Source organism: Natator depressus, chromosome 21 (assembly GCF_965152275.1).
Source record: "Natator depressus isolate rNatDep1 chromosome 21, rNatDep2.hap1, whole genome shotgun sequence".
Lineage (NCBI taxonomy): Eukaryota > Metazoa > Chordata > Testudines > Cheloniidae > Natator > Natator depressus.
Genome location: NC_134254.1, coordinates 7,267,155 through 7,285,894, shown reverse-complemented (window position 1 = coordinate 7,285,894; position 18,740 = coordinate 7,267,155). Strand labels below are relative to the sequence as shown.

General features: G+C 42.5%; 1 protein-coding gene across 23 annotated transcripts in view; it reads left to right on the top strand.

The window, feature by feature from the left end:
- NFASC (neurofascin) overlaps nt 1–18,740 on the top strand; it is a 179,917-nt gene that overhangs the window by 154,157 nt on the left and 7,020 nt on the right. For 12 of the 23 annotated variants that reach the window (XM_074935907.1, XM_074935909.1, XM_074935908.1 and 9 more), the window contains 5 exons: nt 1,719–1,874; nt 5,883–5,999; nt 8,591–8,746; nt 15,685–15,816; nt 17,424–17,490. In XM_074935907.1, coding sequence (XP_074792008.1) covers nt 1,719–1,874; nt 5,883–5,999; nt 8,591–8,746; nt 15,685–15,816; nt 17,424–17,490 — 628 coding nt within the window. The remainder of the gene's footprint in view (nt 1–1,718; nt 1,875–5,882; nt 6,000–8,590; nt 8,747–15,684; nt 15,817–17,423; nt 17,491–18,740) is intronic. The other 11 variants (XM_074935920.1, XM_074935925.1, XM_074935924.1 and 8 more) reach the window with 3 other exon arrangements.

Genomic DNA, 18,740 nt, shown 5'->3' with positions numbered 1-18,740 from the left:
ACTAATTCTCACTCATAACCAGGAGAGGCATTTCATGTCACCAAATCACAAAAAAAAGCAAAGCAGAATTTTATAAAAACCTATGATACTTCAGCACAAGGATCGCAAAGCAAATTTTTGATGAATTACTCTGACAAGTGCTGTTTAATTTTCGATCAAATCCAAATTTAGCCCAAGGCAATAACCCTCTGAGGTTTAGGTTATCAAGTGGTGGTGCAAATATTTCACATGGCCTGACCTTCATTCATAGCTAAGAGCATTTGGACACGCTTCTACAAATAGCAAAATAACCCTCATACCTACATTTGTAATAGATTTTAAGGCCAGAAGGGACTATTGTGATCAACTTGTCTGATCTCCTGCACAGCACAGGTCATAGGATTTCACCCAGTGATTCCTATTAACAAGGGCCATCTACAGTCATATACCTAGCTAAAGGCACTGGCTCCTATTCTCCCATTCAAATCTTTTGAGGATTAGGGTCCTGATTTATCCAAAGTATGTAGACAAATCCAAGAAGTGAAAGGATTTCTTAAATACCGTAACTCAGCCTGTGGTGTCAAGCACAGAAAAAAACACCAATCTCCACCTACTGGACCATCAGTCGATAGGGTTCAGTATTCTTTAGATTTGCATCACAACTATTGATGGACTAGGAGAGAAAGGGGTGTATCCTAGATCCCTTTTTCTCTCCTGAAATACAGCATAAGGGGGATCTGGATGGAGTGAGGAGAAAATGGGTTTATAGAAAACCTAGACTATGCAAACCTCATCTTAAATAAATAAATAGAAAAGGCAGGTGGGGGAGGCAAAGCTGAAGTCATCCCCCACTAGATTAAAACAGAAAGCTGCATCCCCTGTCCTACAAATGCCTCTTCAGCGCCAACAGTCTCCAGCATCTTTAAGATGAGCTAGAATGGAAACAGATAAAGTGGCTGCAGGCAGACTGCTGTCAGCTCAGAAATGGTGTTGGTCTAGTTCAGGGTGGGCTAAGCTAATTGAATTTTGCTTTGCCTAGTCTGTGACAAACTGGGTTATTATATTTTGTTAAGAGCTAAATCTTATTTAAAGGGGACTTGACTGCTCTGAGCTAAAGTCTCTTCTCAGTTACACTGGGTGTAAAATGGGGAGCAGAAACTGGCCCTTCTGTTCATCTTCCAAGAGAACATAAGTAGGTCACTTTTTTTCCTCTCTCATTCCAGTGATGCCAGTTCTTGCTGTTTAAATCCAAAAGGGGTAGAGGTGGTAGTGGTGATTTAAGGCAGAGCAGCTGAAAAGAGAGGCAAGTTGTTAAGCCATGGGAAAGGGAATAAAACCAACAGCCAGCCCAGAACGACACTGGGGGCTATTTGTTTGGGGCCTGAGCTCACCCACTTCCTGCTGCTTTTCACATGTTTGTTCTCACTCACCTACGGAATTTTTTGCGTCTCTCTTTATCCAAGAGATTCCAGGCCCCCCCACACACCCACCTCTGCTGGCGCTGAAGCGCATGACTGTCGCTTGAAATGTGCACATGGAAAGAAAATGAAAACTAAGCTTCATTCTCTCATTTCAGATGGTTCGGTTTGTTCCCCCACTCCCACCAACTCCTATTTTTCTCTGTGTCATGCCACGCCACTCTGCTTTCCCTCTTGTGCGTGCGTTTAGCCTTTGGGGATGGAAAGAGCTTAGGATATAACCTCTTCTAAAACTGCAGTTTTTACATTTCCCTCTCCCAGCTGCACCCTCGTTGCCTACAACTACAGTCAGTCTAACCAGCACTATGACCATCGCCACAACCACCATCACCACCGCTGCCACAACCACGACAACCGTCTCCGGCACTGCAGCCACTACGCAGAGTGCTCCAACAGCCACCACTAAGCGGGAGTTTGGTACTGCGCTTCCCTGTTTCCTCTAACCCACTAACTGTAGCTGGGCCTTTCACCTATTCCATGTCCCTACTCAGGTTCAAACAACAAGCCATGGATGGAATTTAACCCAACAAGTGGGGAACTTCTTAGTGGTTTGCGGGTGGCTTAACAAGAAATCAGTGGGAATGGGATCTAGGGGTCAAAGCACAGGAGTTTGGGTTCGAATCTAACTCACTGTGCCTCAGGTTCTCCATCTTTACAGTGGGGATAATATCACCCTCCCAGGAGTGGTGTGATTTTAATGAACGTATGCAAAACTTTTTAAATAATTAGGTGGAAGACCATACAGAAGGTCACCAAGTATTATTAAATCTTCTATTACCATCTCAGAAAAGGGATTCTATTATTAATTATTATTATTATTATAAAGAATTCCACATCAAGTCAAGCACAGCAACTGAGCTAGCAGACCCATTATTGTGCATGGGATTCTGTTGGTTTATGCTGACCACTCTCTTTGTAGTGCAATCTAGATCTATAGCCCATGGGAAATTTGGGGAAGTATTTAAAATTGCAGGATGCAGACAAGTTCCATCTTTGGGCCAGGATCAATTTATCATGTGTCTCTGCTGGGAGGACTACATCCTGCATTTACATGGGGATGGACTTGCTAATGTAACAAGATTCTAAATATCCTTAATCTATTGATGGGGAAAATGGAGAGAGGTCTCTGTTGCTTTTTAAAAAAAGAAGTTACTGTAATTGCATCTCTGGTAGATAGACTGGTACTTACTGATAAATGACTACATTATCATTTGTATTCACTTACCCAAAAAGTGCACTAAGCTTGTGGCAGAAGCTAATACAATCAAAATAGTTCATAGTTAAGACTCAGCTCCCGTAGACAACTGTACAAGTAAGGATCACGTGCAAAAAAATCCCTGTTGTTCCTCTTGATAGAGGAAAAACATCACAATAATTAGTAATGAAAACAAAGAGGATTCTTTATTGGGGGTTGCTAGATGCAGACAGAACCCTTGCTTGGTGGGAGGGATAGCTCAGTGGTTTGAGCATTGGCCTGCTAAACCCAGGGTTGTGAGTTCAATCCTTGAGGGGGCCATTTAGGGATCTGGGGCAAAAATCTGTCCTGCTTTGAGCAGGGGGTTGGACTAGATGACCTCCTGAGGTCCCTTCCAACCCTGATAGTCTATGATTCTCTCTAGCTCCTAGAGTAGCTAAATGCCTTGTCTACATGATAAAGTTACACCAGTTTAACTCAAGATGTTAAACCAATGCAAACCCCTGTCTATTCATCCACATATCAATTGAGCTGAAATTAGCTAATCAAACTGCAATAAGCTACTCTTAAAATGAAGTAAGAACATCCATAAAGGGCTTGGACTGGTTTAACCAGATCAATTTACGTTGAAGAGATGCAACTTTCTCATGCAGACCAGGCCAAAGACAGACTCTGCTGCCTAGTGCCTACGCAGGATTTCCACAACCAAGCAGCATAAAAGGATCTGCTACCAGAAAGGTCTCAGACAAATTACTACATGAGAAATGTTCTCAGTAATTGCAAATAGGCAGTATCACAGAAGCAGTGCGTACTACCACAATACAGAAAAGGTGACTCTGAAAAAGACTCATAGCAACACAACAAGCTGAAGAAATCAGCAGTGTTTGTCTCAAACCACGCACCAGAACATAAGCGGAAAGGTCATGTATTAATGCAGTTACCAGTGTTGTGACAAAGTAATGCACCATTTTTTAAGAGGAGGGAAACAAATTCTGGGCCATCATCTCATGATTTGAAAGTATGTGGTTTTTGTTAGGTTTCCACAAAATGACCAAATCAACATTTTTGCAAGTTTTTGTTTTGTTTTGTTTTAAGTGAATCGATTTTCAGCTGAAATGAATTTTGAATTATGAAATTCAAAACTGGAGAACATGTTAAGCTGTGTGGTCAGAATGCAAACCATTTTAAAGTAAAAAATTGTGAAAATGGGCCATTATCACTAACTCAGCATGAAATGCAGAAACTGCACATTTAAAAAAAAAAATTTAAGCCTTTTACAACATTCTTCTGCTTCTGGGAAGTCACTGAATAAGATGAATGGGGTCCAGTATGCTCCAATGTCAGTACAAGAACACACCCACACAATGATCCTTGAAACATTAACAATCCTCTCCTATGCTGCCCAAATAATCTCACTGGTTACTGATACTCTGGTTGAATTTATCTCACTTTGTAGCAGTCAATAGAAACTGCTGTGTTCTGAAACAGGAACATGTCAAGAAACTCTTCTCTCATTTGACTCCATCCTCTTATTCCTTGGCCATATCCCCAAATTTTACTTGCTACGCTCCCAGAATTGTCAGTTCCAGCCGTTCAAAAATCTTGTGTGAGACCCCCGCAAGTCATGAGGATTTTATTTAAATAATAAATGTGGGGCTCTTTTTCGTTTGCCTTTTTGGTTTCAGAACCTTTAGGCTGCACTCAGTGCATGTTTTCAAGCTTTTCTTGGCAAGGGAAAGAAACTCACTTTTGGTTTTAACTGAAAGCTGAAATTCTCTTGCAATCACCTGACTCCAGCAGCTGGGCTTTAAAAAAAACACCAGTATATGTCTACGTGCATGATAAAATGATGGGAGTTAGCAACACTATGCTGCATTGGAACAGCTATGACAGCATATCACTTGGACCCCAGTGTTGCAAAAACACTTATGTACATGAGTTGTCTCATTGACTTCCATGGGTCTACGCACCCACACGCATAAAGCTAACCACAAGTATGAGTCTTCACAGGCTTGGGGCCTTGACTGTGATTTGTTGGGGCAGGGTTCCTGCAGCAGTCTCTAGTTACTCCATTTGTCATGGCTCCACATTGTCCATCCAATGGGATTGCACGGCCCTAAAGAATCAGATAAAGAGATGCCCTTTTGCAATCCATTTATATTATGGAAAAATCTTCCATTTTTTAAGAATTAAATTTTTTCTGCTGAGTACAGGAATGGAGTCAGAAATCACTAGCCTTTACTTTGCTACACCAAAGCCTGTGCAACTGTGTCATGTATACATCACAATGTAATTTCTTCTAAGGGCTAGTCTGCACTGGCAACGCTAACGGGAGCGTTTTTAGAGCTCTCCCAGCGCTCTAAAAAACCACCTCCACGAGGGGCGGAGCTCCCAGCGCTGTGGCACTGTCTACACTGGCGCTTTACAGCGCTGAAACTTGCAGCGCTCAGGGGGGTGTTTTTTCACACCCCTGAGCAAGAAAGTTGCAGTGCTGTAAATTGCCAGTTTAGACCAGCCCTAAGTCACTTGCAGGGGCAAGCTACAGTAATAAATTGGTTAGTCTCTAAGGTGCCACAAGTCCTCTTTTTCTTTTTGCGGATACAGACTAACACAGCTGCTACTCTGAAACCTGTCATTTAACATAAAGAGGTGTTTACTCACTCTCCAAAGTAATGTTGACATTCCTCAACTTGAAAGTAACTTGTGTTCTTGCTAGGAACAGCTTGATTGCATTATCCACCATGTAGTTTGCAGACTATTAACATGGAAATGTTCTTGCCCAGTCCCTCCTCTAGATTGTGGTAGTGAGCCCGTGAATTGATGCATGCTTCTGTCACCTTGGGTTAGGCACTCTTTTAGCTGGAGCACAGTACTTATGATACAGCCATTAGTCTAGCAATCGTGTGAGGCAGAGCCTCTCTGAATTTAAGAACGGAGTTACCTAAATACACAGGCTGTGATGCACTCGCACTCTTGATTCTAAACTCACCCACAAGGCTGAAGGTTCAGAGTTAAGACTTCAGCCAGGTTCTGAATTTGCCAATGAATAAAACGTGCCTTAGGCAGTGTAGCATACTTAGCTAGGAGGGCATATCCTCCAACTAATGCAAGGGGCTTTAACTTTTATAATTCATAACAACTTTGAAATAGTTTGTCAAACCCAGATGTGAGGTTAAGGTCCATGTGTGTATAATCCAAAGTACTAACTCCTGTTCTAACCTGTCCACCAGCCACGAATGGATCATCCATATGGAACGTAAAAGCTTTCACTAACAGTAACTGGGCAAACATCACCTGGAGCCACAATTTTTCTGCTGGAACTGACTTTGTGGTTGAGTATATCACCAGTAAGCATCAGACCGCGTGGAGATACCGCAGGGCTGTTACACCATTAGAGATCCTGTAAGGTCTCAAGGTTTCAAAGAGCCCCTTTAAGCAATATTAACTAACTGCAGTGTATTGAAACCTACTGTCCAGCCTGTTCCTGGGGGGAAATTGCAAAGGATTCTCTTTGCCACTAAGAATGCATTGGAATTGTGTGTTTTGCCATTCTTCTAAATGCAGTTACCTTCTCCTTTCATTTCTTGCAATGGAGGGTTCAGATCCATGCATTCTGAATTAACAGGGCTGCTCATTTGTGAGTCCAAAGGAAGCTGTAAGGGCTGCAGCTTGTCATGAGAATAAGGGCTATAGAAAAGACCAACCAAATTGGGAACAAATTCTTAAGGAGAGGAAAATGAATACTTTTAATAGATAATCTATGGCACAACAGTAAAAAAAAAAAAAAAAAGAAAAAAAAAGTACCTACTTTGGAATGAAAAGGGCAGAATCACCTGTGATCAGTTACTCCTGTATAATAGATTCCATTGTCTCATAAAATTACAGGGCTCTATCTGGCCTGGAAATTCAAAGCTGGCACCTGTCAGGGGTTTTTTTTGTTTTTGTTTTTTAAATATTGCTTTTGTGGTGTCAATAGGCAGATAGTAACGTACACTGTTTGCATCTATTTCCCGAACATTTCATAATGTCTGGTATGAATTTAAACAGTCTTCTAATTCTTGACAGTGATCTAACTTTGTTTACAGCACTGTTCTAGAGATGAACTCACATGCTACTTAGAATCCCTTTGATTGCCAGACAGTACCTGTTCCCTCTGTAAGGCTTCCACACCTTTAATTATGAGGCAAAGCAATATTTGCAGTTCACAGTACTGGTTTAAGGAAATTAGTTTATCTTCTTCCCTTCTGCATCATACTCCAGAATTTGCAATACTCATCAGGCGCTCAACTCCCTAATGCTTGCTCTTAACATAGTAGAATGCAATGCATTTCTCGGAGCTTCGCGTGCTGGTCTCTTCCATCCCTAGTACTCCTGTTCAGTGCAGAGAAATCTTAAACACATACAGCTTGTGCCTAACATGAGGCCAGATGCTGAAGTCCCTCCTCAGGACAGGCTCCAATGGGAGTTGTGCCTGAGTAAGGATTTCAGGATCTGGGATATTCGCATCATCAGATGGTGCCTCCCAAATCTCCTTTCAGGAAAACTCCCCAGGAGACCTCTTACTGTCGATCCCCAAAAGGGTCTAAAGATGCTCCTATATCTTGGAAAACTGCACTTATTCAGTTGCCATTTGCAAACCGCAGTGGAGTTGAACTGCTCATACAAACGGTAGTGCTGGTTTCCATTTAATTCTTTCAGATTCCCTTGCCACTGGAGCAACCAGATCCCTTCTGTCTTTGTCAGAAAGGACTCAAAGAGCTTTCCCACCTCTTTATACTAGTGCCAGGCCTCTTACACAGAGGCTGAAAGTTGTCTTGGCTACAGCATATACCACAAGCACCCCTAGAAGGAAGGGAGGTCTGAGCTTGGGCTATTAGACTTTCACCAATCTGTTCATTCTCTGCTAACTACCTACCCATTTAAATTGCCTGCACCCTATGATGTTTCAAGCCAAGACTACAGTGTGGTATTCACCATGCAGCCAACAGGCTTTTCCATAACTCCTGCCTCAATTTAAACTGGACATTAGTGCTGAGCTGCCATGTAGCATTCCCCTTCCCCTGCTAGACCACCACAGCATTAGGCATTTACCCATTTGCGATACAGGTTGTCCCAATTTTCTATAAGCCCCCAGCAAAAAAATACCCTTTTCTCTGCTGAGTGCTGCAGATTTTATTTAAAGGTATAAAATATGCCCCACACATGGTCCCGGGTTCAGTCCTCGTGTATGGCCGGAAATTGGGTTTGTTACACATGAACCTATGGACTATCAGCAGCACAAGACCCTGCCCATTTGAGCTGAAGGAGCAGCTTCCCAACTTGCAAGAGGCTCTATGTGGGCCTACCACTAGCAGGGACACAATCATGCACATCGAGTCAGTCTTTCAAAATGCTTACAACCATCAGTGATTCATTAACCAACACCAGTAGATGTAGATTTCTGTCCTGCAAAGAAAACTCGTGTGCAGATTCTGCTATCAACCCCTTCTTCTCAAAGGCTTGAGAGACAGCTCTAACCCCGTGCCCTGTAAGTCAGCAGACTGGCTTTATCTGATCAGCGGGAGTAGACAAATTCCAGACCCCTCCTCTGTGACCACACTGCTCTGATTCCCCCAGACACCCAAACCTAAAGACTGGTTAGCAAAAGAGCTCCCCCGGGTTCTAACAATAGAGAGAGGTCTCCTGGGTGGTTACGAAGCCATTTTCAATGCGACAAATGGGGGTGCTATTAAAGCACTGTCATTTACCTGTATCATTGCATTTTCGATATTCCCAAATGGGCAGTAATCACAGACACTGAGGACATTAAAATGTTATGATCCCGGTCCATCAAATTATATTATTTCTGCTCAACAGAGAGGTGTAGCATAATGCAGTCGACACTAATATGTCTGAGCTTCCTGCCGCCTGGTTTTGATGTGAGGTTTCTGTTTCTCAGGTAACAATACAGTGAGATCTATCCCTGTTAAAGCTCAGACCCCTTCCTCCGTGCAGCTGGCTGACCTTACCCCCGGGATGACGTACCAGTTGTGGGTTTTTCCCAAATGGTCTAGCCCCAGCAAAACCTCTTACATAACCTTTACGACAAGCTCAGGTGAGAGGGGTTCCAGCCCCGCTGTGTGACACCTTTCCAAGACATTTCATCCCATCCTGAGCTTTACCACTTGTGTGCTGTATCTTCTTGCTGGGGAGGTTTGGCCATGACCATGCATGGAGCAAATTTCATTCACTCCACTGACATTGTGCCCTCTCTGCCCTTATTATAGCGCTGGCTCAAGAAGCAATAAAATTCCCACAGTCAGCTAACATTGTCTCAACTGCACGTTATGAAAACCAAAATCCCTGGTGCAGCCAATAATGTAACAAGCTCCATTTGAAACAAGGAATCCTACAATAAGGGTAGAGACCATGCGCTTGTCACGCAGCTATGCTTAAAACATTAAGACAGACTCCTGCAAAGGGTGCTGCTGGTTACTGCAGGCTTTGTGTTTGCACTTTCACTTGTGTGCTGCTTCTTGTGGTGGTGGTGGTTGTTCTGGCACAGCAAAGCATCTGTGTCTTTATACCTGGGTTATTGCAGGAATGGGTGTTCATACCTTCATGACAAGATACGGATGAGGAATAATGCCAGGGGAATGTAATGTTTGTAAAAGGCCCACAGAGGGGGTCACAGAGGGGTATGTGCATAGGACTTTACAGATGCATAAGAAGGCAGGTATAGTACTCCGGGAACAACATGTATAATTGCATGAGCAATTTTTCCGGGATTATCACCTGACTGCATTTTATAGCATGCTAATTATAGGCTTGCTACAGAGCCCACTGAAGCCAATGGAAAGACGCTTATTGACTTCCATGGTTGTTGGATCAGGCCTCGTTTATTTAAAACCTCTGTGTTATCATTCCATGAGTTTTGGTAGAACCATAATAGGGATAACACGGTCAGCCATGGATTTTGTGGCAGGAGCTATCTCCGTGATGCCTGTTGAAATTTGGCCCTAAATATTTATTTGAAAAACAAACAATAACCAACCTTTATGTAGGACCTTGAAAGCAAAATATAGTGCTCCACAATCTCTCTTTAAGTAGGAAACCCTGAAACAAATTCTGTTTGCACTTGCATCATGCAGTGCTCCAGATGGAGATGCGGAGGAGAATTTGGCCTTTCTGTATCTTATTTGTGAAGTTCACAGTGCTGGTGTCCTTAACTATATTGAGTTATCCTTATACCATAAGATGCTAACATGACAGATGGAAAATGCTAATATTCATGCAGCGTCTTTGTATAACAATGCACAACTCTGATAAAATTCTAGCAAGTATATGGTACCTTGGAAGTACAGCCTGACCTTGCCTGGGAACTGACTCAGTCTGATCTGCCTCTTTCATCTCTAACCACTATTATCCTGTGAAAAATGGTGAAACCCACACCACAATGTGTCTCTTATCACCATCTTTGTAAAGAATCCTTTAAGGACAGCCTTGGGGGGAGAAGGGTTAGTTTGACTTGGGTTTGTCCTATTTCTAAGCTACTTTACACTGCGTGGTGTATGGAGTACGGGTGTTCCGAGCTAGGGCCATTTTTGTGGCTATACTTTTAGAACTGGAACCTCAAATCCAAAAAACCTTCTAAGTTTGAGCATTTTGGCTTCAAGTCCCTAAATCTGAGTTTGCCCCTACAGTTTCGGGTTTTGTTTGGATCCAAAACTGAAAGGAGGCTATTTTCCAGTTCAGATGTGGCCTGGAAGATTTCCAGAACACCTCCGGTTGCCACACGTTAGCCTTGATTTTGTCTCTAATTCTGAATCCCAAACCTAATCCAGATCCCAACACTATCTCCTTTGCCCCTCTCACTGTTTCTAGAAGATGTTCCTATTTTCTTCTTTGTGAATAGCTGTACGTTGCCCATTTTAGACAGACATATCTCTTTACCCGCCTGCCTCTGTACCCCTTCTTGCGGGGCTCTCATGCATAGGAACCACAAGGGAAATCAAGGTCGAGGGAATCCAAAAAGCAAGTAGTTTGCTTGATTTTGATATGCACTATACCTTTATTTTTGTTATTCCAAAATCCACATTTTCTATATTTGAAGGGCTGCTTATTATATTGGCATTAAAATTCGAGGAGTCACCATCTTTATTCCTCTGATAAAGTCCAGATGACTACCCTAGCCCTATCACCATGGGATCCACAAAGCTATCAATCGTTTATGCATGCATGCATGCTGCAGTTTCATTTTTATCCTGGCTGGATGCTACTGACGTGAGGGTTGAGAGTCCACTGCCCCATCATGTGCCATCATTAATGTTTTATGACAAGAAAGCACTGTCCATTTTTTTTGGTTATGTTTTGCAAATATCTATTCTAGAGGTTGCTGCTTATTTATCTGCATTCAAATTGAAATAGCCCACCTGCACCGCGGCTGCAGTATACTGCACTCTGACTTCTCTGCCGACGTTATTGAGCTTTTGGTTAATCAGAACAGTGCTTTCCAGTTGTAAGTGATGCTTAACTACAAATGTAGCTTGATTTAAAAAGAAGGGGGGGTTTCCTTTTTTCACCCCTTAAAAACGTGGGAAGGAGGATGCAATTTTCTCAAAACGTACCAGTTACATTGGTACCTAGAAACCAACAGTGTATAAAAATCAAACTAGCACTGGATACATATTTTTGCTGCATGTCTTTCTGTGCGCAGTATTTTATCTCTCTCTATATACATATGTATGCGTACGTATGAACACACACCGTTGTCTACAAAAATGATCAAATACGATAGCTTACAGTACTGTTAGTACAACATGTGGGCTCATTGCCATACAATAAACATAGTATTTTTCATACAGTATAATTATAGGCTGAGATTTTCAAGACCACCTAAAGGGCTTGGATGCTCAATCGCTGTTGATTTTAATGGGAACTGGTTTCCTGGTTCTGGGCAGCTTTGAAAATCCTACCCACAGTTAACCCCACATGCAAATTTTTGGAGCAAATTAGCTGTCATACAAGCAACAGTACAGTGAAGCCGACTGTAAAGACCACCTACAACATGAAGCACAGTTACCTCTTTAAACCCAGTCCAAGATTCAGCCTTCAGAGAAATGGCACGTGAGTTTTGCTAATCGCTTGGTCAGTGGTTTATGACCGATTTCGCTGTCAGTTCATAAGCTTGTCATTTTTAGTCAAAGCATGTTTTGAATCTCAGTTTATAATTAATTCAGGAAATCCAAAGTCAGTGCAACGGTGTTTCAAATTGATGCCTCTTGGATTACACGGCTTCTTTCTTTTATTTAGCTAAATTGCTGGCCGTGCATAAAGGCAGATCAAAACATCCTGTCAAATTACAGCCACCCATCTATTCCCTTTTTTTCCAAAAGCTGTGATCAGTCACTCTGTTTACACTAAATATAGGTTTGCTGTAGGTGTAATTTTGGCATCATGTGATTTTTTGGGGGGGTAGGGATGGCAATTATCAGCCTACTTTGACAGTAGCCCAGTTCCACTATCCTAGTGAAAGACCCTCTGTTTAAAACACTCCCTGCTGTGGCAAATCTGGCCTCATTCCACAGTGGCATGATGCTTTTCTTTCAGGTGGTTTTTGCTTTCAGTTAAGAACCACTCCATTTCTCAGCATTGTTTCCCTGTAGAAATCCCATCCTGTTAGCATTGCTAATACAATTTCCTTTCAGTTCAAAGCTCTCCAGTATAATTTTACTTCCCCCACCTCCACCACGAACATTGTTACTCTAATCCAATTCTCAACTCCATTAAATTATCTCACCCCTTTCATTATAAAAACTTGCATCTTTAAAGAGGGTTCAGCTCCCAGAGAGCGGGTCCTTTAGTAGAAAAGGGGCATGCACAGAATACCAGCTGACAGTGTTAAAGGGGGAAATGTTTAAGTTGGCAGCTGACTCCCATTGAAAGTCAATGAGAACTGGACACCTACGCTACAGAAGGTTTGCCAGTACAGCTATACCAGCAAACCCTCCTAGTGAAGATGCAGCTTCCACTGATAAAAAAGTGCTATTTCCGGTAGATATTATACCAGTTTGCCAACTGAAATCAGCTATAACTGTGTCTACACTAGGGTTTTGGCAGTATAATAATGTTTTTTTTAAAAAAAGCAGCCCGCTCAACCAACACTACCATACCAGCTAAAGTTCCTAGGATACAGCTGGCCTGACTCCCTTTTGTGCATTGAAAATCTCCTCCTAAAACTCTTGGGTCAGATCCTCAGCTGGCATAAATCAGTAATAGAGCTATGCCAATTCACCGTGCAAGGTTCTAACTCCATTTTCATTAGTAAAAACTCCTTTTTTCTTTTTCCCCCTTGAACAATCCTAATCTTTGTAGCAGTTTAGCTGTAAACATCCACACTAACATCAGGGTTTCAGTTTGATCAGGGTTCAATTTTTAGGGAAAGCATGAATTGTCATGGCAAAAAAAAAAAAAAAAGATATGAAATATCCTAACGTTGTGTTTAAAGGTATGGAACGCCCTGGCTCTGGAATGTTTAAAATTAAACCCATTTTTGACGGTGTTGACCAGTATACCATGCCTCTTTTAGATAGGCTTTTATGTGTAGGTTTCAGAGTGTATTTATATGGGTGTTACTTTGTATAGTATCTCTAAAAACATCATGTTACCATGTTTGAGCACAATCCAAAAATGATCAGTTTGGGGAATGTATTAAGATGAAATGAAATTAAAGTCTGATTCTGTGGGCTTTTGCTCATATGAGTAGTCCCATGGACTTCAGCTGGAACACTGATGCAAGCAAGGCTTGCAGAACCTAATCAGGGATCATCCTAAGAGAGCTTCCCAACAAAACATGCTTTTCCCCATGTCATTCATATTCTCTGTCTTCATCTAAAATAGCTGGTATAACATCAGCACTATTTGGCAGATCCAGTCCTCTGTGACCACTTGTCATGAAAGAATTGGGTGATTCTAAAATGTGGGTAAATTCAAAGTTCTCAGGCATTATTTGCTGCTGACATTCTGAATAAGGACATTAGATGTGGTTGGTCACCGCATGCACACAGTTCCCATTCACCTTACTTTGAATTGCATGCATTCAAGTGGAAAAATACCCAAAGGGAAAATATCCTTCCCACCCCTCCTGACTTAAAAGCCATGGCATCTGATTCTGCAGTCCTTGATGGAATTTTGGCCAGAGTAAAAAATTGCGGGATGGGGCCCACATGAGCAAAAGCGTCATTGCACCGAGTGTAACTGCGTGAAGGCTGGTCCGAAGTAGGGTTGATTAAGGATCTAACTGTATGAGTGTGTTTCACTACTTATGACGATCTGTGCCTGTGGAAGATGGTACTGAGCACTAGATAAGCTGGGTGGTCGACTGGCTCTGAGCCCTTGTTCACATTAGAATTTGATATTGTTTACCTCGCTAGGTGATATTAAACAAATGTAGCATATTAAGGATTCTGGTACTGGTTCCTCATAGCCGGTGTCAGATGAACAAAAAACAAAACCAATCTAGTTGAGGTTGTTTTCTTTATCACAAGAGAATTAATAGTAGGTATTCGCCATCTTAGTCCTGTCAGAATGAACCCTAGCAAATTCTGGCTCAGATTTTTGAACCCATCGGAGTCAGACCCTGGCAGTCCCCCATCTCTCTTGCCATGAATATCTATATTTACACTGCAGTCTGGTTACATTTAGCCCGCTAATGCACTGAAGGTTATTCTCTGCTCTGTTTTGCTGAATACCAGGTGCATGTCAATTAGGAGAGCCAGAAAATAGCAGAGAGTTGCTATTTATAGGCTAGAGCTTTGTTTGTCCTACTGTGTTTAGGAGCTGCAAATAACCATTGCCAGCATGTTGTAGAAGGCAGCTCAGGGACTGGAGTTAAGTGTTGGGATACTTTTACTTGCTTAATATTAAATTCTGATGGATGGCCTTGTCGTATGAAATAAGCTGTGTAATAGAGAGCCCCCTCCAGCAAGGAGACATATCATCTTTCAGGGCTCTAGGGCCAAGTCTCCTCTTCTTGGAATCCAAGGATTGCTCATCAAGGATCTGCCATCAGGGATCTCCACTAGGAAATCTGCCTAGGAAAATTCTCGGGTGCCAGATATAGCTCCCTGACCTCCCCACTGGGGTGGACAGGGTCAACCGAGTTCAGCACCTGTTGTGGCAAAGCCTGGTCACCTCGGGTTGGTCACGTTTCCTCACATCAGCGGGGATGGCTCTTTTCAACCGGGTCGGCAGGGAATTTGACACTTTATCAAACAAGATAAGTTGTACCACCTAGGTCCTGGTCTATACTCCGGCATTGCCCAGAGCGAGCAAAAGTGGTGGAGCCACACCAGAGCTGCCTTCTAAGCAAGAGTTAAAAGTAAGGGTAGCCTGATTAATGGAAACTCTGGCTTGTCCTAGCTTAAGAACCAGCGCTGGAGCCACTATACCAAATGCTGACCTGGGGTTATTCCCTAAGAGGTTCTCCCCAACTCTGCCACTGCATGCACAGAGCACAGCAGAGTCAGGGAACTTTCTATATTTGGTGCTTTTGTTCTAACTGCATGCCAGGAAAATAAAGGCTTTTAGATGCTTCTTGGATGAATTTCACACCCCATTTATGGAGGCCGCCTGAAATATAGCTTTCTGCTTACTTCCCATCACTGTAAATGGATGATCAAATCTGTTACCCAGCTTCTTTTGCCTTCATTTTTATACACCCTTCATTAGTCTGTACTAAATCTATTTTATTTATGTTGGTTGTGATCCTCTGCCATGCACAGCTCCGGCCAGAATTTTGAGTTGACAATGCTTTTTAAAGTTTAAAAAAAAAAAAAACCACATAAAAAACACAGCCTATATTCCCATGTAATCTCAGATACCAAACTGATCAATACACAAACCCACACACAATGCAGAAATGTGGTTGTAGAGATGGATCATTTGTGAACTGGTGAACTGGGTTTTCCTAGCCAATTGGCTCAGTGTTTTTAATTCTCTCTGCTGTTAGATTCTGTCATTTTTAACTTGTTTTCTTGACATTCCTCTTACCAGCTTATACCAAGAACCAAGTGGACATTGCAACCCAGGGCTGGTTTATTGGGCTGATGTGTGCCATTGCGCTTCTGGTTCTGATTTTGTTGATAGTGTGCTTCATTAAGAGAAGCAGAGGCGGGAAATATCCAGGTAAGAGCAATATCCAGCACAATCTTATTCACGCTGTTGAGTTTAAAGAAACCCCTACGCTTTCTGGAGCTAAGTCAGCTTTACTGATATCCGCTACACACTTCTGAGTCAAAGTGTTTTTATTCCTCCCTGGTATGAAAATTAGTGGTACCAGAAAGAATTTCAGTTAATTAAAGGTGAAGTGAGTGCTCTGTGCTATGCTTGCTATGCGGGAGAAAGGCTGCATAGTTCATTGCTCTTAAGAGTGACCTGACATCTGCTCAACAAATAGGCTTCTCTCTCTCTCTCTGCAAAAGGATCTCTTCCTGCAAACATCTCATTGAAATTTTCCCAAGGCAGAGACCGGACTTAGGAGAATTCACCCAACGATGCCCCCTCTATAGCCATTTGAGTTCCTACACCTTGGTATCCAAGCATTGTGGTAACGCTCAGTACCCGATTCTGCAAGCCCCTCCGTATGTAGGACTCCTATTCCAGTCAACACAGCCCTGCAGCCAGAAAGCTTGCAGGATTGGGTCCCAAGTAAGGTACAGGGCAAATATCCTGCAGTTGCTTCACAGGAGATAAGAGAGACAGACGTGAGGTCAAATTGCAGTATTAATAATGGCCTGTGTTCTGATCCCAATGCAGATAATTCCTTCCAGGGAAGAGAATAATACTGACCCCTGGGGCTAATGTAGGGCACACGGAGCTGCTCAGATGAAAGGCTACTGTGCATGAAGTACAATAGTCAGCATTTGCCAACAGCTGCCCCACAGTAATATTATCAGATCATTACTTCCACTATACTTAGAATGGGATGTATCTGTTTACTGTATGGCAACAGCTGGCAAATGTTGACTCTTTAAATTGCTTCATCTATTCAACACTGGAGCCTCATTAGAAAGAATTAAAACCACGAGCATAATAATTGTATCTCATGCACCACTTTAAACCCACGCTTAAGGCTTGATAAAGAAATGGATACAATTGGCACCCTTAAACTCCTGTTGTGTCCCACTCCCGATAAAATCTTTCACGGTATTTGCAACATTCCTCATTCAGGGTCTAATTCACCTTTGTTACACTCCACTTTTACATCTGTAAAATCAAGGGAGTTGTGCCAGAGTAGCAGTGGCAAATCAGGCGCCCTTAACGCAGGAAATAACCGCCAATACCAGTGGCCAGGTAGATACTGCAGTGCAAGATTTTAATGGAACCCACGGTAGACCCAGTTGAATCCAGGAGTCCCTTCCTGGCTGGGATTGTGTGATACTTCTCTCCACTGACCCCTACAAAGTTATTCTTTGATTTCTAAATAAACCCATCCCAATAGAACGACAGCTCTTTTGGAGATTAAAAACATGAAATGATTTATAATGACTTTCCCAGTATGTTTGCCAAGGGCTCTTGATCAGATGTGTAAGAGCACTGTCTCACTCAGTTTCCATGTCAGTTACCGTCCTCGCTTTGTATTCTCCTCACCCACATTCCTTAGCAAAAAACAAAAAACAAACACAAACACAACACACACCCTCGAAAGAAGGAGGTCCTTGAAACTACGCAGCTAGCTTTTTAAAATCTCCCATATTTAACTTAACTTTTGCTTGTTGGTGTGCTTATCACAGTGCGTGAAAAAGTTGAAGTCCTAGATCATGAAGACCACAAAGTAGATGATCCGTCATTTGACTACAGGTATGTCTCTACTTGGCATGTGTGTTCAGTAAGCCACTTCTATCCCACCACCTGCCCGACTCCAGTCTCACCCCTTCTGTTCTCCCCCGCCCCACATAACTATCATCAAGGCACTGCACTCTCATGAATTACTTTTCACCTTCCTTTTCCTTTTCCTCCTGTCTCCCACTGTGCAAGATCTCTACAAAAGGAGACATTCCTGCCTAAATATCCAGAAAAGTAACCAAACTAGAATGTTCTGAAAAGGTTTCCTTCTTTCTCCACCCTCTGCGTTCTTGAGGCAGAGAATGCTCTGACAACAATCACTGGGGGCAAGATCGTTCCCCTTGGGAGGAAACTGGCCTCAGACACACACAGTAACACACCAAGAGCCAAAGATCCTGAGACAGTGCAAGGCTATTACAGCCACTTGACACTCTGTTGCTCAGTCTTTTTCTTAGCGTTAGTGCGCTATCGAGAAAAGAGATGTCCCAAAGCTGTTCAAATAAGCCCTCAGAGCCTGTAAGAACTCCATAATACATACAGGGGGACCTGTATGGAATCAGATGCCGGACCGTACCCTAGAGGATCCCAACAAACTCCATTGAAATATGCCTTTCACTGTCTAACAGACACTGCTCCAAGAGCTGTGACCTACCCCACATCTTATCAGCCCCTCTCAAACTCAATGGCATCCTTGAAAGAACAACAGCCATGTCTCCATCCAGCCACTACAATACTTTAACAAGGGCCTAAGTGAGTTTCTGTGGCTGCGTGTGGTTTTGTCTTCACAGCTCCACATTGGTTTCCTCATTGCTTCCAAAGAAAGAAAAGGGGTAAAATTGCCAGCTCTTTAATTTTCTTGCCTTTTAGAATATTAGTAACTGGGATTTACAGCGTCCCTGCTCCTTCGAGTCTCTGTAGCTTGTTTTTACATTATGATTTTCTTTTACTTAAGTAACTGCCGTGAACCTTTCCATAGAGGTTTGATCCAAAGCCCACTGCCGTCAATGGGACTCTTTCCCCTGATTTAATGAGTTTTTAGATTAAGCTCTGTGCTATTGCACAATATTCCCAGCATTACTAGATGATAAACTGAAATACCAGAGATGGGAAGGACTTATTTAAAATGCAGAGCAAGCTATGATGCTTTGGTATCAAGCTGCACAGGACCGTAGCGCCCCAGACAGCTATATGAATAAAAGGCAAAATAACTGGATCCTTCTGGACAATCATGTTTGTGTCATTTAGTAGCAAGTTGCTACAGTAAT